Source organism: Numida meleagris, chromosome 23, assembly GCF_002078875.1.
Source record: "Numida meleagris isolate 19003 breed g44 Domestic line chromosome 23, NumMel1.0, whole genome shotgun sequence".
NCBI classification, from domain to species: domain Eukaryota; kingdom Metazoa; phylum Chordata; class Aves; order Galliformes; family Numididae; genus Numida; species Numida meleagris.
Window position 1 is genome coordinate 1,209,840 of NC_034431.1, and position 23,355 is coordinate 1,233,194.

Below are 23,355 nucleotides of genomic sequence, written 5' to 3' on the forward strand. Positions count from 1 at the left end.
TTTAGTCTTACACTTTCCCTTACCCATATGTGCAGTGAGAAATGGATGTGAAGAGCAGAATGCATGGATACTGGTGTTGGGGTGGCTGCTTTGTGCCCATGAGTTTAGCTTGCACATGAAGGGTCACAGAGGGATTTCTCATTGCTTGTGTCCAACAGGATGCTCCTGCAGAGAGCCTGGGGAGAGCACGGCTTGGAGGGGGACATTAAACATTTAGCGTGTGTCATTTGTTATTTAAATTGCATTCCATATCACTCAGTGGGAAAACACCTGCTGTGAGGAGCCCTGCTATTTCTGCTTGGTTTTCCTCCTTTTTTCTCTCCTTCCCCTACTCTGCTGCTCTTCTGCAGCAGCTCCGTGTTGCAGGGCGCGTGTTGTCCCAGGCTTGGAGCGCTGTCCGAGTGTTGAGTGGGGAATGCGGGGTGTGCTCCCAGCTCTGCTGCTCTTCGTCTGCAGTCACGCATTTCTCCAGGTTACCTGCTGATTTCCCAGCACAGCTGAGCAGGCTCTCAGCAAGCCCCAGCAACACACTGACAGCTGGATTTGGCCAAGCTTTGGCACTCCTGTTGACTTACACTTCAAATGTATTATGTCCTCCCATCCCGTGCAGCTGGAAGATTGATTGCTGCTAGAGGAGCCCTAGAAATGTCCTTTTCTTCCAGTTTTACCTTGAAGTTTCAGTAGCAGATTGGTAATTCACTGCACGTGCAGGGCACGGTGCTCTTCGTTCTCCTAACTCCATTTGGGAAGGCTGCTCATGACTTGCAATGAGGCAGCCGGGCTCAGCAGAGCAGAGCTGCAGCAGTGTCAGATGTGGCGGAGCAGTTGGGGTCCAGGAAACTTACAAGGCTGCAGAGAGGCGAAGCGAGCCCCGTCCTTGCACAGCATCTCTCCTACGCCTTCTCACAAGGACGGCGAGCAGGCTTGCACTGTATCCTGGGAAATATCCATAATGGATTTCTCCTTGCAGAAAACACTTAGCGCTGACTTTGTCTTTGGAAGAACAGAGCAGAAAAATGTAATTGAACTGGCAAATCATCAAATGTTTGGTGTCCTGGGTAGAGCAGAAGCCTGCAGAGAAAGGGCTCCGGAGCTGTTTGCCAGCATTTGCTGCTGGGTGGCGGCCCTGGGCCGAGGGGCTCCTGCTCGATGTCAGCTCCCCGAAGCCGTGGTGCTCAGTAATCCCAGCCCTTGCTGCTTGGTTTAGGCCGTGCACAGGAGGCATGCAGAGAGGCAGGCGGGTTTCCAGGCACCTAGCAGAAGCTCGTTTGCAGAAGGCAAGAGCGTTACCTCATCTGTTGATTACAGTTCAGAGAAAAAGCCTTAACGATTGTTGAAACGGAAAACGTTGTGTGTGCACAGCGGACAATTCGCAGCTGTCAGGTGAGGCTGATGCTGAGCAGCAAGCAGGCTCCTGCACTGCCCCGTCTGCATGGCCCGTGCTGCATGTGCCGTACAGCTGGGGGACCTGGCTTTTGCAGTTAGAGTGATGGGCAAAAACTCAGGAGCTGTTTTTGGGTACCGGAGTTGTTATTGGAAAAAGGGCTGCTTCAATCTGGGGAAGAAAATTGGGCAGTGTGGGAGGAAGCTCTTCTGCCCCATCTCTGATTCCTTACTTTCAGTGTTTTCTTCTCCTCTTCCTTGCTCTTGAGGAAAAAATCAGGACTTCCGTGCTGGCAGCTTTTTTTGTGGAGGAGCTTAAGTTGGGAAATGTTTCACGGGGTTTTAATGGGTAGAGAGAAAAAGAACCTCTACAAACTGAATTGCTTTGATGTTTCTCTTTCTGTAGTGCTGATGCAGTTGTGGAGTACGAAAGCCCACGTGCAGTTTGCCTCCGTGTGCGTGCAGAAGCAGGGAGGCTGGGCGTGCATCCCTTGCAGCCCGGTACAGCTCTGTCCTGCTCTTCTGCCTGAGAAAGCAAATAAGGAAAGTCCGCTTCCTATTTCTGATGAGCAATTAGAGGCTCAGCTTCTCAACATTGATTAGCTGCTTAATTACCTCTGAAGATCCAGCCTAATTTGTTGCTGCTTGAGCTAAGCTAATGTTTAAAACCTGAAATGGGCTTTACTGAGTGGAGAGAACTTCTGGAGGGGGGTGCAGATCTGAACCGTTTCACATCAGCACACAGGGGTAAATGATGAGACTGGTTTGAAGCCGGGAGTGCAAAATCGGTCATCGTGGCATCACCATGGGGCAGCAGCAGCACAGCCCCATTGTCACGTCTGGTTGCCATCAGACCCCTTGTGCCCCTTTTTCTTTAGCAAAATGAGGGTAGTACCACCTTCCCAAGAAGGCCTGGTTAGTTAGAAATTGACATGTTTTGAAATTTGTCTTTGCCAATACTTTAGTGAATGTTATGTTTGAGAGACAATTCGTGTCCTTCTCAGGACAGGAGGGTTTGTATGCAGGAGCTGTGCATGGTTATAAATTCTTGCTCTGCTCTGCTTTGATCTAGTGGGAGTCTGACCCGGAGCAGAATTGAAGTTGCAGGAGATGGTGCCAGGTCTGACGCTGGCTCTTCAACGTTGGCACTTAGTGAAGCTTGGAAAGTCGAGGCAGGTGCTCTGATCACTGCTCTCACTGGGGATGGTACTTAGAGAGGGAACTTACCAGGATCACCCAAGTGAGAGCCAAATCTTTTTTGCAAGAAGCAGAAAATCTTAGGACTCCAAGATGCCCCGGAGCTGCTTCCAGCACTCTGCCCATTCACTTGAAACCAGCCCTCAAAGAGACTCTGCTGTAGTGTTACTGCTGCTTAATCTTGGCTGGTGTTTCTTTGTCTTCTGATTACAGTAGGTGCTGGGGGGGAACACTAAATGGGAGCACTGCTGGAAGCAGCAGGGCTGCTGCCAGGTCTGAGCTTTTGGAGATGTGCAGACCTTCATCTCAAGTGCTGGATCAGAGTGTAGCTGTGATACACCCAGGAAACCACTGTATCTGTAGGGGAAAAAAAGACCGTGATCCTAATTCCTTGCTTTCTCTCTTCTCCTTTGTGATGGATCAGGCAATGACAGAGCCTCTTTCTCAGTGATGTTATTTGTGGACAGCTGGAAATAAACAGCTTCCTTCTAATTTGGCCAGTTTGGGTTTTAAGCTCCTCTCTGTCTGATCTGAAACCCCGAGCAGACATGTCTGCTCCCTTCTGTTCCCCACCACTGCTCCATTATTCATCCTCCAGGAGATGAGCTGGGGGAAGGCCGGAACAAGGATGCTTAGGCTGCTCAGTTTGAGAGCAGGAGCGGAGCCACGCTCTGTGGAGAAATGCTAATGTGCGTGCAGGAGCAGAGGTTGCATCTATAATGCAAACCCACAAATCTCATATGCCAAGGATGCGAGATCTGGCACACAAGGGTTCAGGACGTGGTTTCCAAGTGCTGCAGACCGAGCACAAAGCCTCCTGCCCAGCATCCAGGAGCACACCTGGGCTGGGGCTGCTCGGGGCAGTGCTCTGAGCAGGGCTCACTGCGCGGTGATGCTGACTGCTGTGCTCATCCTGCAGCTTGAAACAGTCCCAGGGCAGAAAGGAAACGTCTGTGGGTTTGGGGTTTTGTTCAAGTGCTTTTGTTGTGTTGCTGGTTGAGGGAAAATACTGTTCCATTTGAAGAAGCTGTCCTTCTTTAACACTGTTTTCTTTTACCAAGAGTCTTTTGTATGGGGGGGAAAATAGGAGAATGTTTAGAGCAGCCTTTCTCTTGCTGCGTTACAGAAACCAGTGACTGCTCTGTAGTAACTGAGGCACCTTCTGTACCCTATGCACACCTCAGCAGGCGTGAGCTGGGAGGTGGTTGTATTATGCAGTGTTATCAGCAAAGCTCCCCTTTTCTGTTTGGTGAATCTTGGATGCCCAACGTGCTGCCCCGTTTGTGTTTGGGGTGTGCATCACGCACTGCATTGTGCACCCACCCACTCCCAGCATCCCATCTTCTGCTGTAGAAGCTGAGATTGTGCTCCCATTCCTGTCCTTTGGGGCGGGATGAAGGGGGAGAAGTGAAACCGAAGAGAAAGAAAAGAAACCAAAGGTGCAAAACAGACAAATCCTTTATGTAAGGTGACTGCTGAGATCCCCATCAGGAAGAAAACTAAAAGATCTTGTTAAGTGAAACCTGTGAAAGGTGAGCATGTGATGGAAGGGCAAAGGGCACAGCAGGTGTCTCCCACCCTTGGGAGCAAGCCCTGGGCTGTGGCTGTGGCTCTGCTGCCCGCCTGTCTGAGAACCTGGCCCTGTCTGGCACTTTGTTTTATGAATCTTGTGTTTAAATTTACAACTTGAAGCGCAGCAGGAAGAGGTTCTCCCAGAATATTGCTGCTGATGAGATTGCCTGTCCTTGAGGGTGAGCACTGATTTGGAGGAGGGGGGGACTTTGGTTTTTGCATGCACACCTTTTGTGGACCCGTTGCGTTGTCCTGGTTATCACTGCCAGGAGCCCCCGGCCCCAAGGCATTAAACCAGAGCCAGTTATGTTTCTGATTCCTTTTCCTCCCTGCTCCAGCCATGGGGATCTCTGCTCCTCAGGCCGCAGATACAGGACAGGGTGCAGCTCTGTGTCTTGCTCATGTGCCAGAGGCACAGATCTGTAGTGGGAAAAGCCAAAGTGATTTCCTGCAGCACAGATGGGTGCTGCCTGCAGTGACATGGTCACCAGGCATGGGGCTGCTGGGAGGGGAGGCGGCTGGCTGACAGCAGGGAAAGCCCAATCATTTGGGGTTGCTGTGAGGCTCCAAGGGCCCAGGTTACAACTTGGGAGAAGTTTTGCACTTGTTTTAATGGTCCCCTTGGTGGCAGCTCTGTCCCTGGACTGACCTGAGGGCTTTGTGCATGCCTGACTGACCAGAGACGACAAAAACCCTTTGAAGAGACGGGGACGAAGCGAGTGCAGAGGGGTAGGAGGGTGCTGCTGTGACAGTTCTGGTGCAGAGCTGCCCCAAAGCACGGGCAAAGCTGCAGCAGGTGCTTGGCCACGGAGGTGAGGAGCCAAGCCCTGGCTCGTGCCCAGCCCTGTGCTGGGAAGGGAGGGCCTACAGGTGGCTCCCTGTGTGCTGCCTTTGCGTCAGCATTGCTCTGGCAGCTGCTGGGCTTGGTGCTTGCGGCCAGGGGACTTCACAGCCCCCTCTTGAATGGAGCAGGGCATCTCTGAGGATGGAGCAGAGGAGGCAAGGGAGGGACTGAGCAGCGCTGCTTTTCCAGTCTCAGCTGCTGCTGCTTCTGGCTGACTTGTTTATCGTTGAATTCTTGTACCAGTGCATCTGACGCTAAGCAAATAGATGGCAGTGTTCCTCTGGGGACGGAGCCCCGGAACAGCCAATGGCTCCGTGAGCAGCAGCAGCGGCCTGCCAAGCTGTGCAGTTTGTGTGTCTGCCTGGCAGGAGGGCAGGGAGCACAGAGCTGTGACCTGCGGGCCCTGCCCCATGCTGCTGCAGCACCAGATCTGCTGCTCTGGGGAAAGCAAAACCCCAAATCTTTCCCTAGGAACCAGGAGTCAGGGAGCTGAACAGAAATGACTAGAACGAAGCCAAGTTGTCGTACGTGGTCTGACAAGCTGGCTGCCAGCGGCAGAAGCGGTTGAGCAGTGCCGCCTGGTGGGAGCGCGTGGGGACAGCCCCGTCGGGTCCCTTCCGTCCGCCTGGCGTGGCCGGGGGGCTCGCTGCGTTCGCTTTGGGTTTTGTTCCCGACTTGGAGGGACAAGCACGGGGATGCCGCTGGGAACTGCTCTCGGCACTGCCGAGCACACCGAGCCCTCCCTGCTCGCTGTGATGCTGGGGGCTGCTCCAGACAGTGCCCTCTTTGTTCTCCACTTTCGTGGCATGTGAGGCCAAGCCAAGCGCCCCAGGGGTTCGGAGCAACCCTGCAGCCCTCCCCGCCGAACCTGAGTCTGTGGGGATGGGTTTGACCACGGACCCGATCTTTTTAGCAATTAATGTACCGTGCCTCGTGCTGCCATAAATGAAATGAGAACTTGTGGACTTGAGCAACGCTGTGATTTGTTTGCTCGCCGTGTCCAGCCTTTGCTGGCCTCGAGGAGCCCATGTTAGGAGCACTGCCGCTGACCTCAGCAGCCATGGTTCTGGGGGGGGAGGCTGGTGGGCTGTGTCTGGCCCAGCCTGCAGTGGCAGCGGAGCTCAGTGACCTTCCCAGGGTCCCTGTATCCCACGCAGATGTCAGCACAGCAGTAGCCCCTGCTATTGTCCCACCACAATAACCCTTGGTCATCACAGGTGCACAGGGAGGACCTGCTGGAAGTCCTCCCAACAACTTTTGCTATTAATTACCAGCGAGCAATGTGCCTGCAGTGCCAGAATCCCCCCGGCCGGGCGCGAAGGCCACGGTGCCGCTGCCATCTGTCCGTCCCCACCTCGCTGCCTTCTGTGCCGAGCTATTTCTGCTGCCCTGTCGTGCTGGGTGAGAAGGATGGCAGCCTGAAAAGCCCATGCTGGTTTGTTGTTTGCTACGCAGCACTCAGGGCCGCAGTCTGACCAAGCAGGTGAGCAGCAGTAGGGTTCTACTGGCATATGAGCACAAAGTCCCCTCGTCCTTTGGCTTTAGAGATCCCCGCCATGGCCCTGAATGGGCTTTCCAGGCTTTTTTAATTACTATTAATTAACGAGGCAGAGGCACAAACACACACGTACACGGGAATAGATTTTAACCTGGCTTGATTAACGCTGTCAAGTTGTACATCTGAGTGTGAGCTCAGTGGGACTGTTGTTTTGCTTAATACCACAAGACACCTCAGTCTGGATTGTTGCATTACAGTACAAATAAAAAACAGAAACAAAACCACATCTGCATCATACAAGGTGAGAAGAATATGAGAATTCTAAATATTTACAGAGGAGGGAAGTGGGGAAAACCACAAAAAATATTTACATAAAAATACATGAGCTTGTCGGCATATACATTTTACACCAGTTCACAAAAAAAAGACACTATATAAATTAGAGTGAAGGGAACTCCAAAGGTAACCCAAGACTTTCTGGGACGTTTCTCTCATGCGGCTCAGGGAAAGAAAAACCAAGTCTTCTACAGCAGGAAAATGAACAGCAAAACAACCCTGTCCTCCCCCCACCCCCACACACTGGACGAGGCAAGACTGCACACACAGGTATTCTGCTGGGTGGTTGCTTACACCAGACCATGCCTTCAATACTGGGTTTCTGTAGCACAAGGTTTTGGGAAAAGAGTCGCATGCCTAAGCCGCCGTAACAAAAGAAACGGAAACAATTTCTCATCCGGATTTCCTACCATGTCACACATCGCTTCAGTCAATGCCCTGGCCACGCAGTGTGGAATGGCAGAGTGCACGTGAGGGTCTGTCCCTCCTGGGGCTGAGGAACTGTGTGTTTTCAGGTTGGTTTTGGTTTTGCGTTGCGTTTTACTACGACTGCACAATCCTTACCGACCCCCTTGAAATGATAAGCGCAAAATGAGGATCTCTGGAAAGACCCGGGCACAAAGTTGTGGGTGTTCTGTCACGTCTGCATGTAGATTTTGCCTGATAAGTCTCTTCTGACAACCAGAAATGACTTTGGAGGGGCGAGGTCCTCATTACTCACAGGTCTCCTGTGGGTCACTCACTGCTCCAAGGTGGAGGTGGAAAGCCAGAGCTGGAGTACGCTCCTGGGCCCTGACTCTTGCCTTGCACGGGGGAGAACTCAGCTGGAAGCTTAGGAAGTGGTGATTTAAGATGTAGATAGCTTGGGGCAAGTGTAGGGGAATTATTTTAGATCGTAGCTGCTTCCCATCCTGGCTGGCGATGAGGTTAGGCAGTAAATTACTTTTTCTGAGCAGAACTGACCTTGCAATGAATGGATTGTTCTTTGTTTGCCTTGCCACCCCCTCGCTCTCTCCCATTTCTCTGCTAGGATGCTAAGAACTGCACTACCAACTAACTTACCTTCCTGGGACATCTGGTGTAACCTCCTCTCCTTGCTCTGATGCACCGTGCCCTCTTTTTCCTATCAGCTGTGATTTTGGAAAGATGTCTTGACTTACTGCGAATCAATTTAATGGGCATGGAAAAACTTTCTAAGGACTATCAGCTTAACCACAGTGCAAGAGCAGAACTGCATAGTTGGCTATATGGCTTTGCATGGGGTGGATGTGGGGATGACTGCTGAATCCTAGCAGGTGTGCACCAAAACCAAAAGAAAGGTGTTCATCCCTATTTCTGTCTGGGAAAAGCTGGGACTTAACCTCATGTTACCTGTACTTGTGGCCCAGCACTGGTGTAGGGCTGTTTTCTGGGAGCACACAGCCCTGAGCACACGCTGATGTGGCTGGGCAAGGCTGGGAGGATGCTGGGGGAAGTTTAGTGCTGTGCGCCTTTGTTTCAATAGAGATGTTCGTTTGAGGGAAGGCCGTTTGTAGCACCCATCTTGGTGTGCAGATATGCACTTCTAGGAGCTCGTTTGGAAGGTGCTGAAAGCTTTTATTCCCAAGGGGTGCTCAGCACTTGGTACAGCGTGGGGAGCTGGAGGTGCCAGGCTCGGGCTGCAGAAGCACTGTGGGGAACAGGAGTTGTCCAGGGATGGCACTTGGTATCTACAGGGAGACAGTGGCTTTGCACAGGAAAATCCAGAGGCATTTACAATTGGTGGGAGCTGATGTCAGCCCCCTCGTAGCAGAAGGATAGTCCTGATTAGATAAGGCTAAAATGGAAGTTAGGAGAGGTGCTGGGAGCAGGAGGGGGGAGTTAAGGCTTTCGTGGAGAGAGAGAGAGAGAGAGAGGTTTGACCTACAGCTCTCATTACCTGAATCCTAAATAGCCTGATCCAAACACGTTGTCCCTCGTTCAGCTGGTGACCTCGGCAGCCATGGGAGTCTGTGCTGAGCACTGCAGGACTGCTCCTCATCCTTACAGAACCCATGGGTGCTCAACCCAGACTCCCTGGTTCTTGCGCCAAGGGCTGGGGATGGCCCACAGCATGGCTCACCTAACGCCTCCTTTCTGTGCAGCTTTTTTTTTTTTTTCCTTAAAAGAAAACATTACAAATAGCATTCCCCCACGAAGAAACAAACCCTTCTACCTGGTAATTACTGGTAACCTGGCTCACAGTGCTTATTTTTTTTTTTCTTTCTTTTTCTGACTGCCAGATTTATTCCTGGAACATGTAACAACTCTTCTAGACAGAACGCTTAAAACAACAGCTTTGCACAATAAAATAGGACCATAAGGTACTGTTACTGAAACAGCCCCAGACAAGGCTACAAGACTAAAAGAAGTAAACAGCTAAAGACGGGTTAGCTACTAAAGCAGATCTTCTTTACGATTCAAAATAGCCATGAAATTTCTGTTTAAAAAAAAAAAAATACCGAACAAGTGATGTAAGCTCCCTTTTAACTTTCACAGCTGTGTCCTAACTGCAGGACCTCCAGCTTTTTAATAAAACATCAGAGATTCAAAATGGACAGAGAAGTTCTTCAACCACACGGAACAGGAATAGCCTTGGTATTTATCAGTGAGCATTTAAAAATCCTAAATCTCAAGTATTGCTTGCAAGCCCTGTCTAATGAAATGGATGTGCTTTATAAGGTGGGGTTCTAGTTAGTCCTGGGAAGTCTGGGAGGCTGCATGTGGGTGGCTTTTTTTACAGTACAAAAAGCTTTTAAATACCTTGGACAATGGTATTAGTGTATTACAGAGTGCACTGGCCTTCTGTCCCTACTTGTAACTGAATATTGGTATCGTCTACGGTTGTGATACAGGAGGGAATACTATTTCACAGTGCACAGACAGCACATAACTACTCTGCATGTGCCACAGCATTGCAGGGATCCCCTTGCCAACACAGAACTGGAAGGTTACAGCAAGCTGTGTCCTGCAGCCTTCAGCTTAAGGTCAGTTGGAGCACTCCCTGATGTAAGAGCTGCAGGATCTGGCCTGGGGCAAATAGCTGGCCATGCAGGTAACTCAGCACTTGCACGGTCATTCCCAGCTAGTAACTGTGCTCTGATTTACAGGCTGGGCATAATGCTATAGAACTGTTTTCATTATTTCTATAGAGAGAGGATACTGCCTAGCCACAACATGGGATGAAATCACCTGGACAGTAGCTGGCCCAGCAGCATAAAGAGGGGATGGCATGAAATGGGTGTGCTGCTCCCAGGTGTGTCTGTGCTGTTTTTCTGTGTTGGCTTTTGGTATGAGAAATGTAGACTTGTGCTCTACAGCTGGCCTTTGCTTATGCTAGAGAAACTTTAAAGTACTTTGCTTTCACGTAGTCGGAAGCAACTTGTTAGGCAAGCAATTTAAAGAGTGTGCTGTATTTTGAATTTGCTTCAGAGCCTATTCCATAGGCTGAAGTCAAAACAGGCTCACACCCACTTCAAAGCAGTGGAAGTAGACCCGCTACACCTAAGCAATAAAGGAGAGGCTTGACCTTGGCATTGCTCAAGAAGAAAGCACTCAGGAAGTCTCCCCCTGCTCCAGCAGCTTTCCACCCGCTCTTCCTGCACGACCTCAGAGGGGGTGGAAGCGGTTCCTGCACGGCATGGAGACCCTTTCTTGGGAGCTAACAGTGGGAAAGGCAACACAGAGGGGCTCACAAGAACAGCAGCATGCACAGTTCGTCATGCATGGGACTATGGAGGCATGGTGAGGAAGCGGTGGTAACTGCCAATGTTAAATCCAGGGAAGGAAAAACTTCCTTTCCACCTACCCCAGCAGCATCTCTTTCAGCTCTGCCTGTCCTCTCTGGCAATATCTGTGCGCCAACAGCCTGCCCTGCCGTTCCAGTTGTCTCAAACGACATGAAAAAGCTCTATCTCTACTACATAAAAACAGTGAGTGGTGGGCTGGGAGGGATGGGGCTGAAGGTGGGTTTGCTTTGCTCATTGGGGCAGGAATTTATTTTTTTTTTCCATCGCTGAAAAAATAAAACAGTCCACTGTCCAGCAGAGGCTGTTTAAAACTCTATTATTTCAATTATTTCCATTATTTCTTTTACCTCCGTGTGCTCACTCAACATGGACCTCTGTTTCAGGCCTTTGCAAACACAGCTCTGTTGGAAGGAAGGCCCCCTGGCCAAGGGCTGTGGCGTAAATTCTACTGTGCACATGGGTAAAAGTGGGGGGCACGCACCCCCCTTCTCCAGCATAGCCCCCTCTTTGGTGCTGAGGCATGGTATGGTAATCTTCCACGTTATCGTACTGGGACATCACAGTCATAGTGCTTTGGCGTTTCCCAAGGGTTTGGTATGGGTAGAAGAGGGCAGGGTCCTTCTCCACGGACTCGCGCTGCTGCATCCTGAGGCTGTGGCTCCGTTCAGGTGAAGGCGGCGGTGCCATGGGCGAGGCAGCGTGCTCCTCTTCCTTGTAGCCGTCTCTGGAGTGTTTCTCAACGGACGTGCTGGGCCTGGCTCGGGACCTTTCCAAATCTGGCCTGTCCTCTGCCAGCCTCACTTCCTTGTGGTTTAGTCTCAGGGTATCCTGGTTTGCCAGGAAATATTTCCTGCCCAAGTGCTGGTAACCCATGGGCTCGGAGGGCTCGGGGCCTTTGGGCCTGTAGTCAGGATAAGGGGGTCCGTTTTTGGATTCGGAAGGCTGCCTGTGGCTTGGCTCCTGCTGCAAGTGCGGCCTGTGGTCGTTGGCGCTGCAGCCCGGCTCGTGCAGCTTCCTGCTGCGGATGCTGCTCTGCTTCTGGGGGAGGGACGGCTTCTCCGGCTGTCCGTTCCCGTAGGCGCCATGGTAGTGGGCTCTGTCCAGCTCTGGCTCAGGGTGCTGCATGTAGTAACGTTCATCCCCATCAGGTGTAGCTGCTTTGGCCGGGTACTTCCCCTCCTTCCCTTCTGCCACAGTGAGCAGCCCGCTCTTCCCAGGATCTGACTTGCTGCGCAAGTGAATGATATCTGGCCCTCCCGGGTCCTCCGGCAGTAGCGGGGTCACGTTGTCATACTGGGACATCAGCGGCCCTTTCACCTTCTGCCGTGTGCGGCTCTCTCGGCGAATAGACTGCATGCGGTACTTCTCCATGTCCTCCAGGTCCCACGACATGTACATGTGCTTGATGTCTGGGGCAGGAGGCACGTCCCTGCTGATGAAGCTGTGCTCCTTGCCTGCCAGGTGGCCGATGAGGCCGCCCCGCGGGTAGGCAGACAGGCCGGGGTAGCGGTACAGGCCCTTGCTGTGAAGCCGGGCCTCGTAGGACGCGAAGTCGCGGCTGGGCAGCGGGTGGAAAGGCCGGACCCGCATGGTGCTGTAGGGGTCCAGGTCATAGAAGTTCCCATCGGCAGAGGTGTAGTAAGAGGAGCCAGAGGAGCTGGAATAAGGACTGTAGCGGTAATGCACCCTCCCGTTCTCGAAGTAAGGCTGCAGCTGAGTGACGTGGTAGTCAGAGTGAGGCTGATATGGCTTGTACTGGTAGAGGGGCCGTGGGCAGAACAGTGGCTCATCGTCTGGAGGCACCTCGGTGCGCGAAATGGGGACGGAGCGGATGGCAGAGGCGGCTGGAGTGGGAACGTGCAGCGACTGAACCCTTCGGATGGTGGGGTAGGGTGGAGGGTCCTCGGCGTAGGTGTTGTTCCGCAGACCTGTGGGGCTCACGGAGGACACGAACTCCATCCGGCTGCGAGGCTTGGAGTAGACGGAGGAGCTCCTCCCTTGGTTTGTGTAGGTGTTGTAGCGAGTGCCCGCAGAAGTGGGCGTCTCCGATCGAGGAGGATAGGCTTGGTGCTGGTCCGGCTTGCTGTGGTAGGTCATGTGAGGAGGAACGCTCTCGGGTCGGTACTGGTGGATGGAGGTTGGCTTGTGGTGCAGGTAGATGTCCGGCCCGGAGGGCTCCAGGATGCTCTCGGGCTTGGGGTGCGGCACGTACACGGACTGCAGGGAGGCGTGCTTGGGGGGCGGCGGCGGCGGCGGCGGCGGAGCGAGTGGAGGTGGTGGCAGCGGTGGCGGTGGCGGTGCTGGCGGCGGCAGCAGGACTTCCTCCACGGAGGAGGCCAGCATGGAGGAAGCCAGGAAGGAGTGGTAGTTGGAGTTGTTGATCGCGTCAGTGTTGTTGGAGTGCATGGCGGCAGCTATCTTGCTCTCCAGCGTTCTCACGGGAGGGACCGGCGGAGTGAAGCCATAGGAGGAGTGAGTAGGGACGGACTCAGAGCGCAGGTGCAGCAGGGGAGCCCTCGTACTCTCCCGTGGCTTTTCCAAACGGCTCTGGTGGCCGCTGGGCATGGAGGAGGAGCGGTGGGTGCTAGAAGTGCTTTCTGAGGCAAAGCCAGGAGCGGGCTCAGGTGGCTTTTCAGGTGCAGCTGCACCCCAAACCTGTTGGGAAGAGACCAGAAGTTAAAGGCAATCATCTTTCCCTCAGTCTGTAGTTCCAGTGTCACCGATGCTTGTATAGATTAGTTCAATGTCAGTAATTCCACTTGCTGTACAGAGCTAGTGCTGCTCGCTACCAAAGGGAGACATGTGCACGTTCCCTTCACAGCAGAGGCAGCAGGGGCTGGAGGGCACTTCCAGGAGCTGCCACGTACAGCAGCCGAGCAGCCCAGGAGCGCTCTCACTGCAAATGTCAAACTGGAGAAAGGGCAGGAAGCGGCTGTCGCCTTAAAGCAACGGGTTAAAAACTTTGGTACAGTGGCCGAAGGGTTTCAGTAGGTGGTCTGCTTGCAGACATACTAGTCTTAATGAAGGCAGCAGAATTTGGATTTCTGAATGTCCATTTCCATGTCTAACTCCCTCACTGGGACGCTGACCTGTTTTACACCAAAGGCTGTTGGAGGATATTGTCAGTTACTTGCTTCTGAGCACTTCCAAACTGCCAGTCACTGGACCAGTAACCCCAGCAAACACTCCCCCCCGCCCCCCTTAAAACTTATAAGAGCAACTATATTTGGGATCTTCCCTTGTGTTCGCTTAAGCAATTTTGTGCTGCGTTCCTGTAAGGCTGTGCCTCTGCCATACACTTGCAATTCCCAGTAAGCTGCAAGGCTCCTGTGTCTTGCAGGAGTGAGACTGGTTGGGAGCAACTCTTCCTGACCTCAGTCCCCTACAATTACACAGGAGCTGTGCACAGACGTGCTCACAAATAGGTGGAAGGCTGAGCAAGGGGCACATCCACGTACCTGACTGGAATTGCTGGATGCTTTTGCAGAGGCCGCTGGCACTTGTCCCACTGCAGACTGGTGATCCTGCCTCTGTGGTGGGGTGGGCTGGCTGCTTGTGGGTGTGCGCTGTGCAGCGGTGCCAGTGACATCTGCCTGAATTATGGCAGGACCAGCTGCATGCTGACATGCTGGTGCACGGTTAGGCTCAGCTGCTGCTGTCTGGATGGTTGTTAGGTACGGCACTGGGACCGGGGTGCTTTTCTCCCCAGCAGTTACAGGAGTCTCAAGTTTGTCATCAGCTGCACAGGTGGAAGTGAGCTGCTTGTCCCCAGACGTGCATGCACGGACATGGGGCTTATCTGTAGGCAAGTCAGTTGTAGGTGGCTCCCAGTCGGGCAGTGCCCCTGGAGCGTGCTGCCGTGTGTGCTCCCAGTCCTCAGCATGGGATGGGAGCTGCTCTTTGTTCTCCGTTGGACCAGAAAGGAAGCTGGACTGCTCTTGCTCTGTATCTCTTCTAGCAGGCATGTCCCCAGGCATGCTGGTGTGGAGGGGCTGGGGGTCCTGACTTCCAGGTGCACCTGGAGGGTGGTTCTGCTCCCGAGCTGTGCTGCTAGCTTGAAAATCCTGCTCAACTGGTGCACCAGTCTGGAAGTGAAGCTGGTTCTCAGGCAGATCGGTATACAGGTGAAGCTTGTCTGGAGCTCCAGCAGAGAGATGGAGCTTTTCTAGAGCTGTAGCAGCTTCAGTTTCTCCATAACTGGTGCTTTCAGAATGGGCATCTCCTGGCTTTTTCTGAGACTGAGCAGATGCTTGCTGTGCGGACTCGGCTAACGCTAGGGCTAGCATGCGCGCTGCGTTTTTCGGAGGAGGAGGAGGGATAAGAGACACAGAACTGACAGGAACAGGATCCTGGGGGGAGTCGAGGGCAACTGCTCCTAATAGGGGGAAAATTGAGAGAGAGAGTGATTTTATGTTACCCAATAAGGAGAGTGACCTAACCTTAATGACTATCCTAAGAAAAATAGATGCTTTCCACATTTTCACAGCAGTAATTCCTTCTGATGCGAAATACCGTATCTTCTGTCTTACATACAAATGCTGCCCAATAGCACAGCAGTTCATCACAAAAAGGGAAAAACACAAGAGATTGTCTAAAGGCTCCTCTTGCATTTCTAGAGAGGTAGGAAGTAGGTAGCAGAGAATGAGATACCCTTACACAATTTTGATCATAAGTTTTTGGGCAAAAAGGATCCCTTCTTCAAGTGTTGGCAGATCTTTAACTTAAAAAAAGAAAAGTCTTAGATGCTCTATCAGCTGAAATGATTTAGAAGTACATGCTATAGATTTTCGTGTATAACATGATGGGGAAAAAAAAGCAGTATAGAAAGTATTATGGAAAAATATCCGAGATCTGTGTGATGTAGGAAGAAGACAGAGGTTAAGACCGTACCAATTTGCACAGCCCTGCAAGAACACTTGTGATCAGAACTGACGGGCAATCCCCTCTCCTAAAAGGCACGCAGAGACGGACTTTTTTGAGAGCAGGTCCCCTTTGGAACTTAAAGAAAGAATGGAGGAAAATGCACTGTACCTGGCTGTGCGTGTCCAGTGGGTACAGTCTTATTCTGACTGTTTGACATTGGCCTCTCCCCTTCTTCTGGCAACTCTGGTTTGCCAGCAGCCACTATCTGGGCATGCTTTAGCTCTTGATGGGTTTCCTCCTCTGCTCCTCTTTCAATTTCTTTCAGAGGTAAGGACATCTGGGTTGGGAACCTGTTTGTGATTTCAGTGATACCAATCTCTTCGCTCCAGTTAGAAGCAGAGGAGTTTCTGGTTGTGATGAGCATTCCTCCCATTGGTTCTGATGCGCAGCTGGGCAGTGCAAAGGAGACAGGCTCTGATGTGGTCAGTGGTGGAGATTTGATGGACTTTTTCCCCATCTGGGGTGAAGCGTCGCTGGGTTTGAAGGTCTTCTCTTCAGTTGGGCTCAGGTCCAGAGTAAAGAAGGGACTCATCTTCTCTTGGAATGGAGAGACTGGCTCAGAGCTCGTGGTGCTGCCTGGTGTATGGGACTGGCTGCCTGATTCTAAGTCCTTCTTCGAGAGGCTCGGCTTCTCCTTAGTTATGCCAACTGACTCCAGCATGGAGGTGCTGCTGTCTGGGCACTCGGATTCTGTTTGGGGTGGGCTGCACTGAAAAGACATTGGGTCAAAATCCAGGCTAGCAACCCCAATATCTGGTGGGCTCAGGTCAACATCTTCAGAAGAGCGAGGAGAAATGAGGGCAGGAACGTGGATGAGATCCTTATCCCCATTGCTGCTGCCATGTGGAAAGTGGTCATCCGAACTGCAGCCATTCATGTTTCCTAAGAGCTCTCCATTGAAGGAAGCAGACAGTGCATCGCTACTGGATCTGGGTCTTCTGGGTCGAAACCGGCTAGATTCACCTAGGAATGAGTAGATACACAGAGGTTAGTGCCAAACTTTTACTGTCCAAGGAGGCAATGGCTTGGTGTTGCTTTTCAAGTAGTCTTCAAGTAGCGTGCAAGATGCTCACCTGGCGAGCTCTAAACAGAAAAACAATGTAGTTAGCAACAGCTGTTAATTAAGTTAGCTCAAACTCTTTTTAAAGCAGTTATCAGGTCCAATTTAGTCTGAAACTGAGCTGTTTGCAAAAGTGAAATGAGTTGAAGCGTGCTGCAATTCTGTCTCTCTCAGCAAATGTTTTCCTTCCCAATGCTGTCTTTTTCACTTCAGAAGAGAAAGGGGGAGATGGCAAGGAATGAAAGGCATACGAAATCCTTAGAAGGAAAACAAAGATCTGAAGAGCATTTCCCTGACAGCACTGCCCAACACGGAGGGATAAGCAGCTTCGTTCATAAGTCCAGCTTTTACTGAGGGGGTGGCAGGCATCTGCCCTGGTGCTTGTCTGCAGTCAGTAATGTTGCCTTTATTTAAACTCACGATCTGCCTTACCATCAACAGCGTGCAGAGAGGTCAGTGATTCTTCGCTTTTAGCTGAGCGAAGAGTCCCGCTGTCTCCTCGTCCCCCTAGGGAAACAAAACCGAGACAGTGACAAGTTGAATTATGAAAGTGGTTGACATTTGGTTACGTAGCGGTGGCAGGAAGAAGCAAATAGGCTTCTAGCAACAGTACCATGGTCCTGGAAGTAATCGTTGTGCTTTTATTGTTTTGTGCTTGGTTTGTACTCCAAAGCCCTTGAAGAAAACAGTTATCCTCCTGCAGTGTTAATATGATTTAGTCTAAGATGGATGTCATGTTTTTGTGTGGGAGGTTGGCCTGGATGGCCGACACAGGTCCCTTGCAACCTGTGATTACAAGAAGTGATTATAAAAAGAGTATCAATTTTTGATACCAACATGCTAACTAACTGCTGCAGAGGACAGGCTGGAAGACAGCTGCTCCACACACCCACTGTGCCGGGCAGATTCCTTCTGGATGTGCCTGTGGTGGCTGGTTAGCCACTGACAGCAACCCCCTCGCAATGGGGAAGAAAGCAACACTTGCACAGCTGGTTTTATGAGCACTAAACAAGCACAACTGAAGTGCTCAAAGGAGAGTCTTAAAACACAGTCGTAGAATGTGTTTGTTATACTGAAAACTAAAGGTTATAATTTCAAAAGGGCATCAGGGCGAGGATGGGACACAACTCCCCACTGGCCCATACTTCAGTATGGGTATGTTTTTCTGCAAAAATGTATAGTTGCTGTTTTTAAGTTTGGAAAGAGACTGTAAATCATATACGGAAAGGGCTGAGAAGTCAGAATCTATGAAGCTACAAAAAGATGCTGGATGCCTTCCTTCTGTGGGAATGTTTGTGGAAAAGTGCCTTCACGTAGTTTAAATGTGTGTCTTCTGACAAAAGCAAGATGGAGCCAGAAATGTGTTCTTACTTACATAGTAAGAGCGTCTGAAGAAAACATTCTGAGACTCCTGTAGGGGTGCTCATGTATTGTCCTTCAAAAGCTACTCGGGGGAAAGGCACGAGAGGGATGTGCTCTAACAGGTCTGGATCTTGAGCTAACATGAGATCCATTTAGGAAAGATGGGTTAACTAAAGATGTTATGCACGGGCTTGAACACTAGAAGGAGATCCAAGCACGCTGAAAGCATGAATCCTATGTATGTTGCTGGAAAAAAATGGTTTTGTGAAAGCTGGCTTTGCACCCTTACCTGCCAGGGCTATGACTTTCATTTCTGAGGGCTCGCTGGGATTGCGCTGCAGTTTGCGTTTGGACACAGAGGATGACTTCCCCAGGTTGAAGAAGGAACGCCAACTGCCAACTGGTGACTTCTTCATCTTATTGGGTGGTCTTTTCCTGGAGTGAGAAAATAGAGTGAATGGTGTGAGCTGTGGTGCAGGGTGAGGGAAGGGCTGCACTGAGCTCTTGAGGCCAGTGGCTTGTAACTAGCACTGCCTGGCTTCTGCTGAAACAGACCTTAGGAACTTCGGTCTCTTTCAAAAAAAGTTGAGGATGTTTCCATTCTTACAACTCAGCCCTGAAGTCTTGTCAGCTAGATTCCTCTAAACTATACAAAGCAAGATGCAGTGCAGGCGAGCAAAGTCTCCATGTCTGTACAGTACAGCATCTAAGGGATGGCTTTTATTCAGTGGCAGGTGTAACTGTTTTCTGAGGAACTGTGCACCCATACAAGGCATTCAGAAGCATCTCTTCAGCTGCTAACAAATCATCAGCCCCCTCCCACTGCCATGTTTAACTTCTAGTGTCAGCAAGTCTGTCCAATGGCTCTGCTTGGAGAAACAGAATTTGTTTCAGGCATGGGGTCCTGGAATCTGGAAAACCCCCATGTTTCCAGGTACAGCTAGTACAGGCAAGGATAGCCAGCAGCTGGCTTTACACATCTCGTGTCTGCCTGCTCAAAAAGAAAGGAATGGCATCGTTGTGTGGCTAAACTAAGCCTACTGGGCAACTGTGTGTTAGGTGAATCCTCAAAGTGGGTGGAAATTGGCTACAACACTTCATGCATGATTAGTGTAAGTTAGTTTCAGTAAGTTTTTGCAGTAGTAATAATAGAAAAAAAAATCCAAATAATTATAATATGTGCTGGAAAAGAAACTCCTTTCTACCTTTCTGATGGAAAGTCAATGACCGTGTGGAATTTCCCCTGTAAAGCTGCAGGGCCTTCTCCCACTTCAATGTATCTGTTGTCTGTCACGATGGGGGAGTTGATCTGGCCTTGTGTCCGTGCCTGTGCCTCCTCCAGTGTGAGCAGCTTTGTGGAAGGAGAAGACACCAACAGAGACTTGGGCCGTGATAAAGAACTGTGCCCTGTAAGGGAAAACCACAGATAAGAGGCAGGATCAGAAAGCAGCAGCACAGCCATCGCAGGTCTGGGGGAGGTGTTGTGTTCTTATCCTAGCCATTGGAAGATGATGTCAAAATAACCATTTTGTCAGAGGCATGTTTATGGCAAAGGACATACTCATAATTGAGAGCAGCTTACTGTATTTGAACACACAAAAATAAAAAACCTAGCAAATGGGGGAAAGTGGGATAGAAACCTTCCCTGCCATATTTTAATCAAGCTTCTTCTCCAGGCAAAACATCGTAACGATAGTGATGTTTTTCTTCTCATAAAGTTTGGGTTTAGACACTCTCAGGATCCAGCAACAGGAAATGCTGCACATGACTGAAGCTGTACAAACTGACATGCAGGTGGACACGGTGAACTGCATCTAGCTGTGCCTTGCTCTCGGCCTGCTTACAGCCTGTGCTTGTTCTTGGAGACAAATGCCAGCTGCTAGGATCTGTTGTTAAGCCTCACAGTGCAGAGCAGTGCTGCAAGGGAGCAGGAGGAGTCTGCTCTAAGAGCTGTCCTTGTTTGCCATTGTTTATAGAGCAAGTATTTACATGGTTATTCTCATGTGAGTAAGAGGTGTGGGAAGGAAGTCTATCATCCCCTTGCATCAACATCCTGGTTGGATCCATTCCTACTACTTAGTCCTTTAACATCACAGCTCCTGGGTAATGTGTGCACAGCCTCATGTGTTTGTCAGCTGTATGTGAGTACCCAGGGTGAAGTTTGGGCCCAACAGGCATACAGACATCCAGCTGTCTTCCAACTAGACTAACCTGGGATGGCTTAAAGCAGGCTGGAGAATGCTTTTGCTTCTTGTAGCCTGGGTACAGGTTGAGATGCTGTGCTCAGAGGGGCAGTATGTGCAGAGCTCAGTATTCCTGAGCTTAGCTGATACACTGTGAAATACCCCGGCCCTTCCGCCCCACAGTTTTGTGGCAAAGGAGACAGTGTGAATGCCTGAGTCATTAAACAAGATATGCTCCATTCTAAAGCCCGGATGATCATTTGGCTCAGGTTCCTTGCATGTTGATCTTCCCCTGGCAGAGCTCCTCCTGCTGTGGGCTGTTCCTTCTCAGCCAAGCTCACCTCTGATCCTACTGACACAAACACTGCCTTCCAGTAGGAACAAAAGCTGGACTGATTTACAGCAACTGTGCTATCCAAAGCAGAGTAACGCTTGTATAAAAATGGGGAGCAGCAAATATTCTGGAAAAGCAGCTATGTATACTCCACAGGTGGTAATAACTGCAGTGACTGTGCCAATTGCATTAGGTCAGGTTATCAAAGCAGATGCAACAAACTGTCGAATAATAACAGCTTGTACTCTTTGCCTTTACTCATCTAACATGAGTAGTGATTTTAAGAAGAAGAGAGGGAGTAGGGGAACAGATTTAACTTATTCTGTATGGCTTTTCAGTGCTAGGACCTAATGGTAGCAGCCAAACACTCAGATGTATGTTCTTGTAGAGCATCCTTGGCTATGTCAGAAAGACGATGGTAGCCATATTTGCCATATTTATATTTCTTATAAAACCTTGGAAATGTGTTGTCTCCTTGATAGTAAAAGCGTATTCCAAATATTGTGGAGGAGGCTTGGATTTCCATTAAGTGTCTGCTACTGTTTTTGATCAGGGTAAAGCTAACAGAGGATGACACTCACCTGCTCCATCTCGTATGACTGAGCTGAATTTGGAGCTGAAGAGGACATCTGTGTGGTTCAAGATGAATTCCACAACGACTGACTGGATCCGCACCTCCATGAAGGCAGCTGTTCCGCTGAAGCAGGCAGACTCAATCTGCTTTGATCTGGAGAAAAGGCAGATTAAGTACAACTGCAACCAGCCAGAAGAGTGGGAAGGTGCATGCCCCATGGGTAAGGCTTTGGCACGTGTTAACTGTTGTTCCTCACTGCATGGGCAGGCAAGACTTTAGGGACAAACAAGATTAAACCTCATCAAAGCATTATACAAATGACCATACTGGCTGCAGTGATTTATACCCTGCTGTGGGTTAACCTGGCAGGTGGCTCAGCACCATGCAGTTGCTTGCTCACTCCCCCCTTCCCAGTGGCACAGGGGAGAGAACTGGGGGAAAAGCACAAGTAGAACTCATGGTTGAAATAAAAACTATTTACTCAGATAGGATAATAGGTATAACTATATATCGTTCACCACCCCCTGATGCCCAGCTAGCCCCTGAGCAGCAGAAGAGACGAACTCCCACTCCCTTCCAAACTCCTTCCACTTGATGCCATATGGGATGGAATATTCCTTTGGCCAGTCTCAGTCAGCTGTCCTCGTCCTGCTCCCCCCAGCTCCCTGGGCCATTTGCTGTGAATGGCCTTGGCTCTGCACAGCACTGTTTAGCAGCACCTATGAACACCGCTGTGTTATCAGCACTGTTTTTCTCCTAGAACTGTAACATGGCATCATACCAGACACGGTAAAGAAAACAATTCCATCCCAGCTGAAACTAAGGCATACCCAGATTTTGGTTTTAGGCTGGAGACCTACTGAAACAGGCAAGATAAATACTTGGTCAAAAAGGAAAAGAAGTGTGTGGCAGGTCCAGATGGAGGTAAATGTATTGCACGCACAAAGCAGGGAGCTCACCATTCACTGCCTTCCAGAAACAACGAGTGGCAGCAGTTTAATGCAGTGGCACTGCACAAAGCTCAGCGTGGGCTTCTGCACGGTTTTCCCTCTAGCAGGGAATGTCTCCGACTGGTCCTGCTCAGCAAGAACCCCAATATTCACAGCAGCAAACTCAAATGAGATCTTTTAAAAGAGTGCCTGTGAGTGAATTGCCAGAGAGGAGAAAATAGCTCTCCTTCATTAACTGCACACGGGGGGGAGCTATGACTCAGACTTCTCATGCTGGTAACAAAGCAGTGCAGAAATCAATACAATAGAGGCCAGGGGTGATTTTCTTTCTTTCCTTTAAAGCACAAATTTTAAAATTACACCATTCATTTTAGAATAGCCTGTTAGGCACGTTCAAAACAAATTTTAGGAGTCATTTCTCCAAGTTCATTTCCCTAAGTCTGAATTTTCGCAGCCAGAAGCTGTCAAAGTGGACTCTGGAGACTTCTGCAGTGGGAAATTTGTTCAGCGATGCCACTGAACAAATTTTGCTGGATGCTCAAGGACACACCAGTCCCATCTAACTGAGAGTGGAAATTATCATCTAGAAATTGTGCTGGTGGGACTGGGGAGAAGAGCCCATTGCTCTTCCCCGGTTCTGAGTAACTTATTAGAAATGTCACAGGAGAAATGCACATTTGATGGAGAAAAAGGTAAGACCGTTTGGTTTTGTTTGTTTCTTTATTTTTTCCTGGAGAACAGATCTAAGTCTTGTATTGAAACGGAAGAAAAAAGTTTACCTTAAAAGGTTTGGAGCCCACACAATCGCCAAGTTCTTCGCGTGCATATTTGTGATGGTGCAGTAATCAGCTAGACGAGCTAAGTGTCTCATTAGGTACTCCAGTGTCCTGGAAAACAAGAGAGGCAAATGTTCAGCACCAATGAGCATGCCACGCTGCAACTGACAAAACAAACCTCAGTTCATTATTTTCTTTCTCTGTAAGCAATCAAAACACAAGTTGAACCATGTACCCTAAGAAGAAGGGTCAAGTTGTCTGTATCATTACAATTACACAGGGGTGGGGTGAGGGGGGATCTCTTCTGATTCATCCAGGGTAAAGGAAAAAGCTGCTTTCTGCCACAGCAGCCATGGAGGCGGAGGGGGGATCAGCCCAATGCCACCAGCACAGCAGGATCAGGAAGCAGAGCACCCCGAAGTTCATCGCGTGGCTGCTTAATTATCACACTGTGACACTGAAATGCAACTTATGCAGCACTGGGTAGCATTTTGGTCATAGTGCAGTGCTCCTTAGAGAGTTACAGGAAAGAACACTGAACGCTAACCTGGTAAGGGTATGCTGAGCTTTAAACAGCTCAAGATAGCAGGAAAGTG

The 23,355-nt window shown here is 50.2% G+C and overlaps 2 protein-coding genes across 14 annotated transcripts in view; one reads left to right on the forward strand and one right to left on the reverse strand.

The window, feature by feature from the left end:
- The window catches only part of KCNJ5 (potassium voltage-gated channel subfamily J member 5), a 99,634-nt gene extending 78,280 nt beyond the window's left edge, over positions 1 to 21,354 (forward strand). For both annotated transcript variants that reach the window (XM_021376326.1, XM_021376324.1), the window contains exon 6: positions 21,013 to 21,354. Coding sequence is in view for 1 of the 2 variants with exons in the window: in XM_021376324.1 (XP_021231999.1) it covers positions 21,013 to 21,058 (46 nt within the window). In the remaining variant the exon portion in view is untranslated. The remainder of the gene's footprint in view (positions 1 to 21,012) is intronic.
- ARHGAP32 (Rho GTPase activating protein 32) overlaps positions 6,635 to 23,355 on the reverse strand; it is a 194,462-nt gene continuing 177,741 nt past the window's right edge. For all 12 annotated transcript variants that reach the window (XM_021376308.1, XM_021376312.1, XM_021376313.1 and 9 more), the window contains 8 exons: positions 22,763 to 22,870; positions 21,041 to 21,186; positions 19,148 to 19,349; positions 18,232 to 18,377; positions 17,013 to 17,087; positions 15,629 to 16,483; positions 14,056 to 14,972; positions 6,635 to 13,252 (listed from right to left, as the gene is read on the reverse strand). In XM_021376308.1, the coding sequence (XP_021231983.1) occupies positions 10,955 to 13,252; positions 14,056 to 14,972; positions 15,629 to 16,483; positions 17,013 to 17,087; positions 18,232 to 18,377; positions 19,148 to 19,349; positions 21,041 to 21,186; positions 22,763 to 22,870 (4,747 nt within the window). In that variant the 3' untranslated portion in view covers positions 6,635 to 10,954. The remainder of the gene's footprint in view (positions 13,253 to 14,055; positions 14,973 to 15,628; positions 16,484 to 17,012; positions 17,088 to 18,231; positions 18,378 to 19,147; positions 19,350 to 21,040; positions 21,187 to 22,762; positions 22,871 to 23,355) is intronic.